We start from the raw sequence: 19,439 nt of genomic DNA, 5'->3' as shown, positions 1-19,439 counted from the left end.
CATGCAGATAATTGTTATTCATAATAAATATCAGTATAGACCCAATGCTGGGGCCAATCACATCCCTTTTTAGTGAATGAGCAAAACTGTTTGTTACGGTTTATTTCTTCTATAAAGTTTGAGATTTCTTGTATGAGTGTTTAAATTTTATGGGAAAAAGTAGTATTGTGGTAAAGTGTTAGAACCATAAAAATACTGTGACATTTATTTGTTGTTCCAAGCACACTTCTTATAGCTTTTCTTTACTTTTATTGTTTCTTCTTCAATTTAACTTTGCAAGGAAACTTTCAGTATACACAGTGTTGGAAGAAAGGAGTGTTCAAGATACACTTCAAAGTGGATATATTTTGAAATTTCCTGGCAGACCGAGAAAGCAAAGGTCCTGAACTCGGGTCTCGGTCCAGCACACATTTTTAATCTGCCAGGAAGTTTCATATCAGCACACTCTCCACTGCAGAGTGCAAATCTCATTCTGGAAACAATCCCCAGGCTGTGGCTAAGCCATGTCTCCGCAGTATCTTTCCTTCCAAGGATGCTAGTTCTGCAAGGTTCGCAGGAGAGCTTCTGTGAAGTTTGGAAGGTAGGTGTCGAGGTGCTGGCGAAATTAAAGCTGTGAGGACAGGTCGTGGGTCATGCTTGGATAGCTCAGTTGGTAGCGCACTTGCCTGCGAAAGGCAAGGGTCCCGAGTTAAGGTCTTGGTCCAGCACACAGTTTTAATCTGCCAGGATGTTTCATATCAGCAGAGACTCCGCTGCAGGGTGAAAATCTCATTCTGGATTTAAAATCTTTCATGGTGTAGTAACTGGTCGTAAGGTTATTGGGGATAACTACAATGGACAGTCAAATGAAAATGAGACAGATGGAAAAAAAAGAAAGTATACTGTTTGGTATTTCAAAAGTAATGTCCATAACTGTTAATACATTTATCCCATTTCAAGACAAGACAGTCTGTGCCTTCATTGAAAAACATCTGCAGTTACTTAACATGACTGTACCCAAGGGTGCACCTCTTTGTCCACAGGAAACTGACAACCGTGAGTGTCACTCTTCATGACTCCAAAAATATTACAGTCACATGGTGACAGATTCAGACTGTATGGAGGATGTATAAGGGCTATGCAGTGTACTTGAAACAATTTCAGCAATGTGTGGGTGGGCCCACTTGTTTCTACTAGAGATCAAAAGTTTTGCAGGGGAGTTCTTTGTCCACAAAGCCCCTATCTCTCCCCATGTGATTTCAACATCACTGGAGCCCTCGTGAAAGACATGCATGGCAGTAGATTTGCTTCAGAGAAAGAGAAAGAGAGAGAGAGAGAGAGAGAGAGAGAGAGAGAGAGAGAGAGAGAGAGAGTTGCACTCCTGTGTAAAATCTTTGTTCTGCAGGCAATAGCCAACATTTTTCCATGAAAGCACTGACCATCTTCTCTCACAGTGGAATGAATGGATTAATAGTTACTGTGATTACTTTTGAAATAATAAACAGTTTACTTACTTTTTTTCCATCTGTCTCATTTTTATTTGACAGCTCCATATGTAAAAATTTTAATCATTACTCCTGAGATTTCTGTAACCATCACTGGCATATAATTCATAGCACTCAAAATATTTTTGTTTAAAATACATTATTTTGTACAATTGGAATGGCAGTAAGGATTTTGACTTGTGATTATCATGTATTTATAAAACAGATGCTGTTTGAATACTCAATGTATGAAGAAACAACCTGGTACCATAATAAAAAATGTTGCACTTCTCAGTGTTTTGTACATGCTAAGGAAATGTTTGAAAGAACAGCAAAACGTATTTTCACAGCTTTTTTTCCAAAACACAAAATTTTCACTTTTTTATTTGCATATATTACACCAAGTAAGGCACAGTAATCTTAGTCCATTATTAAAATTAATTGGTGTACAAGTTCTGTTGACAGCAGCGTCTATCCTTATTTCACTGACAAATGAGTTGTAAACAAATTGGGCTCAATGCAAGTTACATCTTGTTCTTTTGAACACATTGTCCATGACTTCCAGGAACTAATAATATTTGTTATATCAATAAAAAATTGGACATCATACATTCTGTCTTCATCAAATACAAGAAAAGAAAACCTGTTTCTCATATCACAGCTCAACTGTTCCTTATGACGACACTAAAATTTTACATTTGTCAAAGTTTTATTTTGAAATTTACTTTGTGCAGGATTGTATTTCACTGTTAAGGAACATTGATGAGTGATATAATTGTTATATAACATATAACTGTCATTTTACTTAAACATGACTGTTAGTGCCAACAAACATGTTTTTACTGGACATCTAGAAGTAGAGCCCATGCCATGAACATTCAGTAAGATTATTTCAACAAAATTATCCTCTTGGACCATGTATAACAATAGTAACCATTAAATATGAATGCAGTGTGTAGAGAAGATATAAGAAAAAGAAATTTGGCACTTTTAAGAACAGTTATATGGACAATGTTTGTGTACTATCTAAAAGAAGATATTTAATTGTACTGCAGCCTTATTTTCTGCAACTGTTGACGTAAAAACTCAATCTTCCATGGCACATGCAAGTTTAAAATGTGATGTTGCTAAATTTTCATTTGACAAAAGGAATCCTGTTTTCCACTTGATGAAACTATAAGGAAATTAAATTATGTTACATTTCAAAGAAAATGCATGAACAGTAATACAGGAATGTTTCATAGTGCTGTATAAACTCACAAGTGGCTAATGAAAACATAAGGCATGAAATTACCTAGAGAGAAGACCAAACATCTGAGCTTATTTCTTTAATGATAAATGCAGGTAAGAAGAAAACAAAGATCATGTGGCATAAGGAAGTTAAATATTCTGACAAAGAAATGTTCCAGATGCAAGCCAGATAATGATTTTGTTTCACATGTTTTGCAAAATGATTTTTAGTGTTACCAGATACTTAACACTGATAACACTCATAGTAAACAAATGTGAAAAGTCCAATTCCATATTCCGTCTATCACAACTGCAAAACAGTTTAAGTGGATCATGGCAAATTTGATGATGAGATACAAGTATGAATGGCTCTCATTGATTTAAATTAATACACAAATATGAATGGTAAGATAATTATTTTCTGTATAAAATAGCTCTAAGTCAAATACAATTAACAGTTGTAGAAAGGAAAATGTGTGATGTCTTGTGTACACAATGAGGTAGCAGTGTAGAGGCAACTTAAAATGGAATGTGTGGTCAGGAATGATGACCTATGGAATAATCTTATTGGTGACTCTTTTTTAGGTATGGCTTTCTGATCTGCAGCTGTGACATTTTTTTTAAAAAAAAGGAACTAGCACAACTACAAAGAGAATACTAGGAACTCAGAATACCAATACCTGTAAGTATAAGACAGGTAATTATAAGCAAATGAATGTGGCCAAAATGCCATGATAATACTACACTGAAACACTGACTTGCAAATGGAGAGCCAGATAAAACAGTTAATATTGCACACTTAAAATATGATGATAACACAATTTTTTAAAATACTTCTATCTTCACAGTATTTCAATGTTAAGAAAATATGAGGTCAGTTTTGCAAATCTTTTGCCTGCATTGTATTATTTGGTCTTTTTTTCCCTTTTTCTCATTTACCTGTAATATTTGGCAGTTGCTTTATACATGAACATTATTCATTAACAAATTAAAAATGTAAGTATTAGCAATAGCAACTGGTATACAAAATCCCTACAACCTCCTTATACTACTGGCACTGTACAGCTATGTCTGGAATGCATTAGCTTGCTTCCCAACTAAATATCACTTTCACAAAAGAAAAATCATTTTGTGCTAAAATTCTATGTTGTAAACAATTAAATAAAAGCAACAAAAATTTTCAACCATTTTCTGAAGTTTGTAACACTCCCTTAAAATGAATTCCAATAAAAAGAACTCCCAATTCTTGTATCCATCTATGTCATTCTTCACTTCTAAGCTATGTATAATGATGATATGCTTTAAAATGTTCATTTAAACCATCACACTCACCAAATAAATAAATTTTGCTTTCAGTTTGTATTTACATTACATTCATCATCAGAATATATATATACATGTACACACAATGGAAGTATTTTAGTATACCAGAATACTCAGTCTTTGAAATCTTAAGTACATAGTGTTCACTTTGTAACGTCAAATTTCAGGACAAAAGTTGATTCATGTGTATTCGTACATTATATTTCTTCAAACCACAGTTAAAGTAGTTCATGTTGCACCAAACATTGACTGATGATAGGCACACAGGGTTCCGTAGGAACCATAGCTATCGAATCACCAACTGTTGTAACATGCACGAGATTATATGATACATTCACACACATTGTGCTATTTCTAGTCATTTTCAGTATATTTCATTTCATTATCAACAAATGATTTTTTATGTCTCTTCTGGTAAAAACTGAATGGTGCAATGGAGAACTTTTTGAAGTTGCGAAGTGTTTCCTGGTGATTTGCACCGTGAATATTCTACATGCAGTTAACAAACTGACTAGCAATCACTTCACCAGCAGTCACATCACACTCATTTCACAAGTCAAATGACCTAGCAGTGATGACACAGTGCTGGTAGATCTGATTTGGTTTCATCCAGTTGGCCTGCAAAACAAATATATAGTTCAAATATCATGGAAGAAAGAGGTATCAAAATCTTCATGTGAATTTTTCCTATTGTTATAAACTATTGCCTAGAACTCAAAGATGAAACTGTGGAGGAGTTCTAAACTAGTGTAAGTTGGAATATCTTTGCTATAATTAGTCAATTTATTTCTTACCAAGGTGTTTAAAGTTTGGACGAGTCATAATTTTCAAACTTCCAGTGCTGCCTTTCCATGTTTTCATCACATTCTAACATCTGCAACTTTTGTTTATTTTCACTTATTGCAAGGCACTTCTTGCTGCTCCCATGTTGTAAGAGCTTTGTCTAGGGAAAAAAAATTAAAATACATTGTCACTGATACTTATTTATGTAAAACATACATACTGTGTTGGTGGAATGAAAATGTTCTTGTGACTTGTGTCACATCATTGACAATCAATAACAAATGTAATTGTTTAATGTTACTGGGAGATAAAAAGATCTACTCACCAAGTGGCAGCAGAAGGAAACATAAATAAAGGGTGCAAGCTTTCAGAGTCAGTGGCTCGCCCTTCTGGCAGAAGGGTCAAGGGAAAGGAAGAGGGGTGAAGGAAAAGAACTGGCAAGGTTTAGGAAATGGGGAGGGTTTGGAAAAGTCACCCAGGGCCCTAGGTCAGTGGAGACTTATCAGACAAGAGGAAGAGGAAAAACTCATTGTTTATTACTGCACCAGAAGAGACTTGAAATCCTGGGAGCATAAAGGTGGAAGATAGTGTAATAAGCAAGACAGACAAAACATCATGCAAGAGTTAATAAGAGCAGAAAGCTAAGGGCATTGTATGTGATAGCAGTGGATGGTGAGGAAAAATAGATCTCAGAAAATGAAAGATACCGAAAACTAAAAGGGAGTGATAAAAGGAATAGTTACTGAGAAGAAATGCTGACACAAAAAATTAACAAATTAAGACCAGCAATGCCAGTTCCCACCTATGGAGTTCTGAGAAATTGGTGTCAGGGGAAGAATCCAGATGGTACATGTGGTGAAACAGGCACTAAGGTCGCAAATGTCATGTTATAGAACATGCTCTGCAACAGGATATTATGTGTTGCTATTATACACATTCTACCTAACCCCATTCATCTAAGTGATAACTTGGTGATAGTCATACAAATGTAAAAAGCATAACAATGTTTACATAATAGATGGTACACAATGTGTAATTTCACAGGTGGCTCTCTTTGATAGTATCAGTTTTGCCAGTTAGATGGGTGCACAGGGCAAGTGTTACAGTGGGGATGGCGCCATTGGGTTGGGCAATGGATTCAGAAGGAGCACAGGGTCTGACGAAGGTGTTGCGGAGACTTGAGTGGGGATTGATTCTAGGTGTGATAAGCAAAATGCCAGACATAATACAGGGCGATTCAAAAAGAATACCACAACTTTAGGAATTTAAAACTCTGCAATGGCAAAAGGCAGAGCTAAGCACTATCTGTCGGCGAATTAAGGGAGCTATAAAGTTTCATTTCGTTGTACATTTGTTCGCTTGAGGCGCTGTTGACTAGGCGTCAGCGTCAGTTGATGCTAAGATGGCGACCGCTCAACAGAAAGCTTTTTGTGTTATTGAGTACGGCAGAAGTGAATCGACGACAGTTGTTCAGCGTGTTTATACCAACGTTTAATACACCACCTATCAGGAGGTTTAACACCATACTTCGTTCGAAATGCATGCATCCAGCAAGCATTTGTTCGCAGCCCGTGACAGAGCACTTCATCACTGGCCTCCAAGAAGCCCTGATCTTACCCCCTGCGATTTTTCCTTATGGGGGTATGTTAAGGATATGGTGTTTCGGCCACCTCTCCCAGCCACCATTGATGATTTGAAACGAGAAATAACAGCAGCTATCCAAACTGTTACGCCTGATATGCTACAGAGAGTGTGGAACGAGTTGGAGTATCGGGTTGATATTGCTCGAGTGTCTGGAGGGGGCCATATTGAACATCTCTGAACTTGTTTTTGAGTGAAAAAAAACCTTTTTAAATACTCTTTGTAATGATGTATAACAGAAGGTTATATTATGTTTCTTTCATTAAATACACATTTTTAAAGTTGTGGTATTCTTTTTGAATCACCCTGTAGATCTCATTTCAGGGCATGGTTTTATGAAGACAAGGCCTTGTCGAAGTAGCTGATTAATATGAGTACTTTCAAGACAAGGATAATACTGGGTGATGAGAGGTATACACCTTTGTCATTTTTGGAAGGATCAGCACTACCAGGATTGGAAGTGATGGGCCAAGAAATTTGCTTTTAAACTAGACTGGTGGGGCAATTATATCCAGTGAATGCTGAGGTGAGAATGGTGGTATTGTTGTAAAGAGACTGTCCTCTGCAGAACATCAATCTCTTCAATTGCCAGGAACTGATTACTCTATCATTACCCTCTCAGCAGACAAGGGATCTACCACTGTGGTACTTGACGAATGGGAGTATGTAAGCAAGGGTCTGTGCCAGATGTCTGATACCTCTACATATAGAAATCATCCATCAAAATCCCATCCCTGTGATACAAACTGACCTACAGTCTCTCCTTAAAACCTCAGGCCTCTCACAAGGACTGACACCGTAATCCAAAGAATTTTGCACTCCCACTTCAGATCCACAAATCCAGTCACCCAAGCTGTTGCATAGCTGTTGGCTTCAAAGCACCCACTGAATCATATCTGCCTTAGTTGATCAACACCTGCGAACCTTAGTACAAAGACTTCCCTCCTATACTAAAGACACTGACCATTTCTTACACCAACTGAAATCGTGCCCGTCCCACTACCACCACACACCTTGCTTGTCACCGTTGATGCCACCTTCTTCTATACCGACATCCCCTGTCTGTTTGCTGCTGAACATTGCCTTGACCAGAGCCCACCTGATTCCAAACGTATGACATCCTTTCTCCTCACCTTAATCAACTTTATGTGTACTGGCAACTACTTTACCTTCGAGGGACAGATGTACAAACAGATCAAGGGCATGGCCATGGGAACCAGAATGGGGTCCTTCCTATACCAACCTTTTCATGGTTCCCTTGGAGAGGGCTTTCCTGGAATCCATAAGCCTGCAGCCCCTGGTTTGATTTAGATACATTGATGACATCTTTGCCATATAGATTCATTGTGAAGCTGACCTGTTCACATTTTCGGAATCTCTAAATACACTCTCCCAATTAAATTTCACATGGCCCTACTCCAAATCCCATGCCACTTTCCTTGATGTTGACCTCATCCTGTCTGAGGGTCAGCTAAACATTTAGTTCACATTAAACCCACTAACAAACAACAGTACTTTCATTCTGACAGATGCCGTCATTTCCATGTCAAATGTTCCCTGCCATACAGCCTTGACATTCAAGGCAAACATACTTGTTCAGATGGCAGACTTTTTACGGCACTTAGTATTATCTTGGTCTTGAATGTACTCATACAGGGTGTTTAAAAAATGACCGGTATATTTGAAACGGCAATAAAAACTAAACGAGCAGCGATAGAAATACACCGTTTGTTGCAATATGCTTGGGACAACAGTACATATTCAGGCAGACAAACTTTCGAAATTACAGTAGTTACAATTTTCAACAACAGATGGCGCTGCGGTCTGGGAAACTCTATAGTGCGATATTTTCCACATATCCACCATGCGTAGCAATAATATGGCGTAGTCTCTGAATGAAATTACCCGAAACCTTTGACAACGTGTCTGGCGGAATGGCTCCACATGCAGATGAGATGTACTGCTTCAGCTGTTCAATTGTTTCTGGATTCTGGTGGTACACCTGGTCTTTCAAGTGTCCCCACAGAAAGAAGTCACAGGGGTTCATGTCTGGCGAATAGGGAGGCCAATCCACGCCGCCTCCTGTATGTTTCGGATAGCCCAAAGCAATCACACGATCATCGAAATATTCATTCAGGAAATTAAAGACGTCGGCCATGCGATGTGGCCGGGCACCATCTTGCATAAACCACGAGGTGTTCGCAGTGTCGTCTAAGGCAGTTTGTACCGCCACAAATTCATGAAGAATGTCCAGATAGCGTGATGCAGTAATCGTTTCGGATCTGAAAAATGGGCCAATGATTCCTTTGGAAGAAATGGCGGCCCAGACCAGTACTTTTTGAGGATGCAGGGACGATGGGACTGCAACATGGGGCTTTTCGGTTCCCCATATGCGCCAGTTCTGTTTATTGACGAAGCCGTCCAGGCAAAAATAAGCTTCGTCAGTAAACCAAATGCTGCCCACATGCATATCGCCGTCATCAATCCTGTGCACTATATCGTTAGCGAATGTCTCTCGTGCAGCAATGGTAGTGGCGCTGAGGGGTTGCCGCGTTTGAATTTTGTATGGATAGAGGTGTAAACTCTGGCGCATGAGACGATACGTGGACATTGGCGTCATCTGGACCGCGGCTGCAACACGGCGAACGGAAACCCGAGGCCGCTGTTGGATCACCTGCTGCACTAGCTGCGCGTTGCCCTCTGTGGTTGCCGTACACGGTCGCCCTACCTTTCCAGCACATTCATCCGTCACGTTCCCAGTCCGTTGAAATTTTTCAAACAGATCCTTTATTGTATCGCTTTTCGGTCCTTTGGTTACATTAAACCTCTGTTGAAAACTTCGTCTTGTTGCAACAACACTGTGTTCTAGGCAGTGGAATTCCAACACCAGAAAAATCCTCTGTTCTAAGGAATAAACCATGTTGTCTACAGCACACTTGCACGTTGTGAACAGCACACGCTTACAGCAGAAAGACGACGTACAGAATGGCGCACCCACAGACTGCGTTGTCTTCTATATCTTTCACATCACTTGCAGCGCCATCTGTTGTTGGAAATTGTAACTACTGTAATTTCGAAATTTTGTCTGCCTGAATATGTACTGTTGTCCCAAGCATATTGCAACAAACGGTGTATTTCTATCGCTGCTCGTTTAGTTTTTATTGCCATTTCAAATATACCGGTCATTTTTGAAACACCCTGTATTAATCAGCTACTTCAACAAGGCTTTGACATCATTAAACCATGCCCTGATATGAGGTCCATCATGTCTGACATTTTGCCCACAACACATGAAATAACTCCCCCACCCCCCCCCCCCCCCCCCGCCCCCCTCCCTCCCCCCCCTCTCCCCCCCCCAAAAAAATATCTCCAAATCTCTGTACACATCCTGGTCAGACACTATGCTCCTTTTGCACCCATTTCCCTACCCTATGGCTCCTACTCCTGTGACTGTCCCCACTGTAAGACTTGCCCTATATGCCCTCCTACCACTGCCTGTACCAGCCCTATGCCTTTTGTATTGATATGACACCACCAAGTTATCAGCTAAGACAAATGGCCATAGGTAGAGGGTGTGTACTGACAACACACAATATCCTGTTGCAGAGCAAGTCCTGCAATGTGACATTTGTGACCTCAGTACCTGTTTCACCACATGTGCCATATGGATTCTTCCCCCAGACACCAGTTTCTCAGAACTCTGTAGCTGGGAACAGGCATGTACTTCATTCCTACCACCCACCTGGGGTTAATTTATGTTAATTCCTTTGGTCTTCGCATTTTTTCTCAGTAACTATTCCTTTCTTCATTCCCTTTATTTTTTTTATCTTTTAATTTCTGACCTGCCTATTTTTCCCCTCTTATCACACACAATGCCCTTAGCTTTCCGCCCTTATTCACTCTTGCATGATGTTTTGTCAGTAATCTCTGTCTTGTTTTATGCCCTATCTTTCACCTTTAAGCTCTTAGGTTTTCAAATCTCATCTGGTACAGTCAACAACAGCCAGTCTTTCCTTCTTATCTTGTTTGGTAAATCTTCCCTGACTTGGGGTCCTCAGCGACTTTTCCGAACTCTCCCATTTCCTAAACCTTGACAGTCCTTTACCGACAGTCCTTTACCTTCACTCCTCTTCCTTCCCCTCCAACACTTCTACCAGAAGCAGGAGCTACTAACTCTGAAAGCCAGCACATTTAGTTAATCTTTATATATATTTTCTCCTGCTGCTGCTTGGTGAGTAGACTTTTTTTTATCTATCCAATTTCAATAAGTTTTTAAAAATTGATTATTTTCATTGACATATTAGCAATTGTAATTTTATATAATATTTTGCATTTTCTATATGTTCTGTGCAATTTTCTGATTCACAAGACAATAATTGATTATTTAGAGTGCTACAAGTCAGCCACAGGAATTGGCTGAAGAATTTTCATCGCACTTTGCTGCACACATCACAGTTCATAATTTTTTGGCACAACCTGCGAAATGTAGGAAGGCTGAGCTGAAACTTTTGGGCTGATACCAGAATATTATTGACTGGTTGCCATTAGTGATCACATGTGAATAATAAAAATGTATGAGTTTTCCTTATAGAATAATTCTAGTAGATTTAGAAGAAAAAGAACAGTGCTTCCAGGACTTGTTTAAAGTCACATACAAGTATGATACAGGTGGTACTGCACTTATAATTTGAAATACAAATGTCTAACCTTGCCAGCAATTAAGATTATAAATTCTTCAAACCAGTCTGGCAATCGTGTTTTCCTTACAGGCTGTATCATTACAGCAACAACTGTATACTTTCGTACAGACACCTGTGAAGATCTTTCCTTTTTTTAAACCAACCACTCACTCTGTCAGTTTTTTACCAGTTATTAAGTGACAAAGCAATTCTAAAGATTATTCTAATACATTGTACCAATAAATGCTCATATATTACAGCTAAATGACCTGGTAGTTGTTCAAGCAGTTGTTTTGCTTTGGTCACCTGTCTGGGCACCAGCAATTAATACTTGTGTCATATTTTACAGCTGTGGTAACTTAATTTACAGAATTAAGTACAAGTTAGGAAATAGATGGAAATTAATAATAATAATAAGTGAGTGAAAATAATAGAGAAAAGATTTTTCACAAGTCACCAAATGTTTACTTACATCTGGATGATACTGCCAGAACTGATTGCCCTTTGATCCATGGCATGGATACAAAATTACATCTTGTCCTGCATAATCAAGACAAGCTTCATCCCGGCGGATTTCTCCTGCTTTGCTTAACATCCAGTACTGCAGATACAAATTATTCACATAAATGTAAAGAAGAATGAGGAGTTTGAGGTGATTGCATATAAATTTTTTCCACAAGTTGCCGTAACACTGTCAGTGGAAAGTTTACTCATACATAAGATGTGTACATTTGCTTATTCTCAGAATACGCACAGAAGGGAAATATAACAACGAACAATAAAAATAAACAACCTCAATTTATCAATGTTAATTGTGGTTGAACCATGTGGTTGTGGATGGAATTACTTTAAGTAATGAGCAACTAATTTTTATAATTATGCATATCAGTAATTTTGCTATTCATCTTTATTTGGTTATTATGAAGAAGTGTCTGTTACTGTACTTAATGTACTAAACCAATTTTATTCACCTCTCCAACTGAGTGAAGTGACACACTGGTTAAGGCAATGGACTTGCATTCAGGAGGCTGGTGGTTAAAGCCCTTATTCAGCTGTACATGTACAGATTATCCATGGTTTCCCCAAATCGCCTAAGTGAAATTCCAATATGATTCATTTGAACAATACCATATTGGCCCTCCTTCAGAACACAATTCTGCATAGTGTTGATTTTACAAGTCCTTGGTAGGTTTCTGAAGATAGGTGGCACCAGACATCTATGCACAGGTCATGTAATAACCATAAATTATGGGCTGGTGGTTCGAGGGTATGGAGCTAATAGTATCCAGTAACATACAAGATGTATTCTATTGGTTGCAGCATCAGGTAAATTTGATGGTCAAGATATCAACTTGTGTTCACTATTATGCTCACCAGCCCACAGTGGTATGATTGTGGTCTTGTGACGTAACAGTTATCCCGTTGGAAGATGCCATCACCACTGGGAAGGCTATCAAGCATGATCAGCAATAATGTTAACATACTCTACAGCTGGGATTGTGCCTTTGATTACTACTACAGATCCCATGGAAGCTCACAGCATAACACTGCCCCCACTGGCCTGTGTCTGTGGTGCAGTGCATGGTTTGTGCAGCTGTTCACCTGGATGATGGCACATCTCGACATGACAGTCAACCTGGTGTCTCAAGAAATGCAATTCAGTCAACCAGGTGACAAGTTTCCAATGATCTTTGGATCAATCTTTGTTGACCCTATACCCACTGCTATTATAATTGACAAGGTCATGTGTCAACCAGCACTGTACTCTTATCAGATCTGCCACAGACTGCTGCATATCCTGCTTTACAGGGCAGGCAAGCCTTAGACCTCCACATTCTATGATGAAGTGCTGACATCCAGCAAGTTGTCACCTACCTGACCAACCACCTTTGCTATTTCCAAACAGCTTATTCCCAGGTATCAAGCCATAATAATCTACACTGAATCAAAGTCTCTTGTGTCAGGGGATTTCGCAACTTGCAGCTCGTATCATTGCTTAATCGATACCCCCCTTCACCTCTGCGCTGTTTATATAACTTCCTCACCATGTTGCATGCCCACAATGCCATTAGATGGCGTTCTGCCTCATGGTGGATAGTGGTCATAATGTTTTGACTCATCAGTTTCTATGAAGGTTACATAAGGTTGTTGAAGAGAACATTTCTACAATTAATAATAATTACTGGTATGGCTAAACTGTCAGGCTAACATATTACCCCATTTTCAAAATTATGTAGTTGCTAACAAACATTCTGAACTGCCTTAACACGACAGATATGTGTATTACCATGGAAATAATCACAACACATCCTCAAACAGCATAAGAAGAGGAATGAATTTCTTTTTAAGGTAACAACATGTCCTCTAGCATAATGTATCTTCATCAGTTTCTGAAAAGGTTCAAGCTCTCTCGTTCTGTTTCTATTGCTCGTCAACAACAAATATCACTAAAAGAAAATCTTTATGTTCATAACACCAATATAATAATCCACTGTGGCTTACCATTATAGAATCTATGAATTATGTAGGCAAGAAATGAAATAGAAGGGAGAGACATAATGTGAGTCTTTATATTTCTTGCCAGTAATTTCAAATAAGCTAACTCATTGGCAGAGAGCACAAATTATCATTACACCATCATAAATGCTATTTTAAACAATTTTTTGCCACTTTGATCTCAAGTATTATACCCTTCTTTTAAATTAGATTGTTAGGAACCCTCCCCCCTTTTTATTTTTTAAAAAAAGCAAGAATGTGTTAATGGATTAGTTCATACAATATACATTTATAATGCCTTTAATAACATAGGACTCTTTGTCTCAGTATTATCACATAATATTAAGTTTTAAGAACAGGGAATTTAAACACATGTTAGTGCACATATGCAATATAGAAAAAAACCAGAACAGACCAGAGCACACTTCAGTTTGATACATGCACATGCCACATGCTTAGATAAAAATAAACATTGTAAGCATTCAATTAATAATCTCGAGATATCTATACTAACACAGGAAGCAGCTGAGATTCAGTCATCTGTCAATTATTTCTTGGTCAGTTGAATATTGAGAGCTATTCCACTGTGTGTGTGTGTGTGTGTGTGTGTGTGTGTGTGTGTGTGTGTGTGTCAGTGAGTGAATAGTAAATGTCAGGCCTCATACAATTGCAATAATCCAGCACAGATGATTATTGAACTGATCTAGAATATACACCCCAGGGGGACAGACTTGTTGCAGTGTTATTGCAGTACACTTTGAGAACTGGAATCAAGTGGTACAATTTTAGGATTAGCAATCAAATGAAACAGTTCATACACAGACAGATCCAGATGAAGGTTTCTTTTTAAGTAAGTAAGTTCAAAGGACTGTAACATAGTGAAACACCACAGCTTCCAAGCAAATCTTAGGCTTGAGGACGTCTTTACTTACCTAACTGGAAACAATATTAAATGTTTCCTATTTGATTATATATTATTTTTATTAATTAAAAAAGTTTTATGATAAAAGGACAGTTAGCATATGTTTTATCTATATACATAAATTTGCTAATAGAAAAAACTGCTTTCAGCACTTGTTCAAGGTTGGAAATGTTGTATGTTATGCCTCTATTGTGCAAACAATATGACTGATCAGACCATTACAATTTATTGCATAGGTTGGAAAGTTTTTAACGCCTTGAGAGTGATACCTGACCACATGAGTATAAACCTTTATTTGGCAATGTTTTTCTTCTGCAGCATCAAAATTATACGCTGTTTTTGCAACATAATCCAGATTTCACTCTTGGATGCGATATGGTGCTCACAAGTAATATTTAAGCTCTCATATACAATGATATGTCTCTGGTGAAAAACTTCTGTATAGGGTACATCTTTAGCAGACATAATAAAAAAGGCTTTAGGAAGAGGTGGTATCAGAAACTTCTAATTAAATCAAGATTTTCCATTTCTCAACTGCAAATAGCGAAATGTATATTGGCAGAAAATAAAATATAAAAAGCTATTGCTTCCTGCAAGGCTTAAAAACTATTGCACTTCTTAGAAATGACATTTGGCTAACTTGAGTAATGAGAGTCATGCAAATTCCTAATAATTTAATACTTTAGTTTATAATGTAACTATAAGTGTGCTTCATTCTTTCACCTATATCACACCTCCTCCATTTGATGAAATACCATTGTTACAAATCCTACACCTTTCTATTTGTTGAACCCGAAGTTAATACATCTGTTTGTCTAACCTATGGCAAGAGAAAGTAACACATCAGTTGTGTCTTGCACGTTGACAATTTTGCTTCATTATAAATTGTTATATTCTTCTTGAAGTCTGAGGGTATTTCGCCTGTCTCATACATCTTGCTCACCAGATGGCAGAGTTTTGTCAGGGCTGGCTCTCCCAAGGCTATCAGTAGTTCTAATGGACTGTTGTCTACTCCCCGGGCCTTTGTTTCAACTTAGGTCTTTCAGTGCTCTGTCAAACTCTTCACGCAGTATCATATCTCCCTTTTCATCTTCATCTACGTCATCTTCCATTTCCATAATACTGTCCTTAAGAGCATCGCCCTTGTATAGATCCTCTATATACTCCTTCCACCTATCAGCTTTCCATTCTTTGCTTTGGACTGGTTTACCATCTGAGCTCTTCATGTTCATACAGATGGTTCTCTTTTCTCCAAAGGTCTCTTTAATTTTTCTGAAGGCAGCATCTGTCTTAACCCTAGTGACATGTGCTTCTACATCCTTACATTTATCTTCTAACCATTCCTGCTTAGTCGCTTTTCACTTCCTGTTGTTTTCAATTTTTACACTCTGTATTCCTTTTTGCCTGCTTCATTGACTGTATTTTTATATTTTCTCCTTCCATCAATTAAATTCAATATTAAATGTGTTACCCAGGGATTTCTACTAGCCTCATCTTTTACCTGCTTGACTCTGCTGCCTTCACTATTTCATCTCTCAAAGCTACACATTCTTCATCTACTGTATTCCTTTCCCCTGTTCTTGTCAATTGTTCCCTTATGTTCGCTCTGGAACTCTCTATAACCTCTAGTTCCTCTAGTTCTTCCAGTTTATCCAGGTCCCATCTCATTAAATTTCTACCTTTTTACAGCTTTTTTAGTTTTAATCTACAGTTCACAACCAATAAATTGTGGTCAGTATCTACATCTACCCTGGAAATGTCTTACAATTTAAAACCTGGTTCCTAAATCTCGGTCTTACTGTTATATAATCAATCTGAAACCAACTAGTGCCTCCAGGTCTCTTCCATGTATATAACCTCCTTTCATGATTCTTAAACCAAGTGTTAGCGATGATTATGTTATGCTTTGTGCAAAATTCTACTAGGCGGCTTCCTCTTTCATTCCTTACCTCGAATCCATATTCACCTCCTACTTTCCTTCTCTTTTTTCCTACTATCTAATTCTAGTCCCTCATGACTATTAAATTTTTGTCTCCCTTAACTACTTGAATAATTTCTTTTATCTCGTCATACATTTCTTCAATCTCTGCATCATCTGCAGAGCTAGTTGGCATATAAACTTATACTATTGTGGTAGGTGTGGGCTTCATGCCTATCTTGACTACAATAATGTGTTGACTATGCTGTTCATAATAACTTATCTGTGTTCCTGTTGTTGTATTCATTATTAAACCTACTCGTGCATTACTCCTATTTGATTTTGTATTTAACCCTGTATTCACCTGACCACAAGTCCTATTCCTCCTGCCACCAAACTTCAGTAATTCCCAGTATATCTAACTTTAACCTATATATTTCCCTTTTTAAATTTTCTAACCTACCTGCCCGATTAAAGGATCTGACGTTCCATGCTCCGATCTGTAGAATGCCAGTTCTGTTTCTCCTGATAACAACGTCCTCCTGAGTAGTCCCCATCTGGAGATCCAAATAGGGGACTATTTTACCTCCGAAATTTTTTACCCAAGGGGACACCATCATCATTTAACCATACAGTAAAGCTGCATGCCCTCGGAAAAAATTACAGTTGTAGTTTCCCCTCGTTTTCAGCTGTTCACAGTACCAGCACAGAAAAGCTGTTTTTGTTGATGTTACATGGCCAGTTCAGTCAATCATTCAGACTGTTGCCCTTGGAACTACTGAATAGGCTGCTGCCCCTCTTCAGGAACCACACGTTTGTCTAGCCTCTCAGCTGATACCTCCCCATTGTGGTTGCACATACAGTATGATTATCTGTATCACTGAGGCATGCAAGCCATACCCACACAATGCTATAATATTGCACTTACATTCTTCCACTTTGGTAAGAAAAGTAAGTTTTAGCGAATCTTGATTACAACCACATTTGCAATATGCAAATATTGAGAACTAATAGAGTGTGAAGCAGTTTAAGCATGAATAGTACTAAATTTAGTTTGATAATGACCATAACATTTGTAGGAGACAGAAGGGCCATCTGAATTGTTACAGAATATTAATGAAACACAATTTAGCAAAATACAGAACTTGAATATTTGCTTACTTATAAAAAGTATTACCTTTTGAGAATTTTTAGCTGACTACGAAGCTTAGAAGCTGGAGTATCAAAACAAAATGCACTTTGAATCTCATAAAACTTGCTGTACTGAGTCGTTAGTGAAATATGAAATATTTCAACTATATCATAAATCAGAATTTCAAAACACACTTGGATTTGAAAAATTGTTGATACTAGAATTCTATTTGTCAAGTGGTGGCAGGAGAAAACACACATAATGGTATTGAAATTTGCAAACTTTCAGAGCCAGTGGCTTCTCCTTGCAGAGAGGTCGAAGGGGAAGGAAGACGGGTGAAGGAAAACGGGTGAAGGAAAAGGGGAGAGTCCAGGAAAGTTGCCCAGAACCCTGGGGTAGAGGAGATGTACCAGCTGGGATGAAAAGGAAAGGCTAAGACTCATGCCAACACTTGGTGAGTAAATTTTTTATTCATCCAATTACATTATATTGTGAGAAATTGATTATTTTCATTGATATGGAATTCTATCTGGATTTTTACACTTCTCAAGTAATACAGAAAACTTTAGAAATGTAAAAATATGAATGTAATCTTGTCTAGAAATTTATAAAATGACTACTGTTTTCATGTTACCCATGCTATTAAACACAGGAACTGTAAATTAAATTTCTGTAATTAATGCTCATTTCATAAAGGAAGAGCTACTATACGAAAACCACCAACTTCTGTTTAGGTTTTATCATTACTATTGTCTTCTATATGTCACTTGCCTAAGGAGGTTAAAATGTAGTAATTTATCTGATTTTGGTCTAAGTCTGCCATGTTTAACACTCAGAAACTAAAGGCCAGAAGTGGTTCAGGTGTGACAGAATACAGACATTCTATTATGTCATGTGTGTTTTGTTTCATTTTATTGCACAATATTACGATTTATGGTGGAACAGTGTATTACACTGAGTTAGAGTTAATCTGTTGACTGAATAAACAAAAGTCTTCAACTGAATTAAAAGGCCCATGTTTTTATTTATGGCAAGATAGATCCAGTTTTTTTTTCCCCTTCAGAAGCTGCACAGTGGATATTTTGAACCTGGAGCAGGCAACTACACAGCTTCAATGCCATTCAGCTAAGACTCAAGATAAGTAAATGTCAACACATGGATTTTTTCACACAGCATAAATTTAGTAGAGCTACATTCATGTCATGCACGGAAGGCACACACCAATTTCCAGTCAAGACTACTGACCTAATAAAGGAAGCACTGTGGTGTGGATAGGAAGAGGGGACGAGAAGGAGGAGGAGGAAGAGGAGTGACAGAGAGAGAGGATGAGAGAGAGGGAGAGGGGGGGGGGAGAGGGAGGGAGAGGGGGGGGAGAGAGGGAGGGAGAGGGGGGGGAGAGAGAGAGGGAGAGGGGGGGAAGAGAGAGAGGGAGAGGGGGGGAAGAGAGAGAGGGAGAGGGGGGGAAGAGAGAGAGGGAGAGGGGGGGGAGAGAGAGGGAGAGGAGGGAGAGAGAGGGAGAGGGGGGAAGAGGGAGAGGGGGGAAGAGGGAGAGGGGGGAAGAGGGAGAGGGGGGAAGATGGAGAGGGGGGGAGAGGGAGAGGGGGGAAGAGGGAGAGGGGGGAAGAGGGAGAGGGGGGAAGAGGGAGAGGGGGGGGAAGAGGGAGAGAGAGAGAGAGAGAGAGAGAGAGAGAGAGAGAGAGAGAGCATGGAAACTAGCTGACCATTTATTAATGTCTGACATTTCATGTGATATGTGCATCTGTCTCTAATGAATTTACATGTAGCATGCTTAAAAAATTGCCAGACAAAAGCTATGTGGCAGTAAATCAGAATGTTTCACCAGGAAAACTAA

General features: G+C 38.6%; 1 protein-coding gene across 1 annotated transcript in view; it reads right to left on the bottom strand.

Moving 5' to 3' along the window:
- Positions 1-4,033: 4,033 nt before the first annotated feature.
- LOC124787991 (putative polypeptide N-acetylgalactosaminyltransferase 9) overlaps positions 4,034-19,439 on the bottom strand; it is a 498,384-nt gene continuing 482,978 nt past the window's right edge. Inside the window, exons 12-14 of the mRNA XM_047255023.1 lie at positions 11,592-11,720; positions 4,811-4,959; positions 4,034-4,634 (exon numbers count right to left, since the gene is read on the bottom strand). Coding sequence (XP_047110979.1) covers positions 4,819-4,959; positions 11,592-11,720 — 270 coding nt within the window. The 3' untranslated portion in view covers positions 4,034-4,634; positions 4,811-4,818. The remainder of the gene's footprint in view (positions 4,635-4,810; positions 4,960-11,591; positions 11,721-19,439) is intronic.

The sequence above is a fragment of the Schistocerca piceifrons genome, chromosome 3 (assembly GCF_021461385.2).
Source record: "Schistocerca piceifrons isolate TAMUIC-IGC-003096 chromosome 3, iqSchPice1.1, whole genome shotgun sequence".
Lineage (NCBI taxonomy): Eukaryota > Metazoa > Arthropoda > Insecta > Orthoptera > Acrididae > Schistocerca > Schistocerca piceifrons.
The sequence above is the reverse complement of the archived record's forward strand: the minus strand, read 5'-3'. Positions and strand labels throughout refer to the sequence as shown.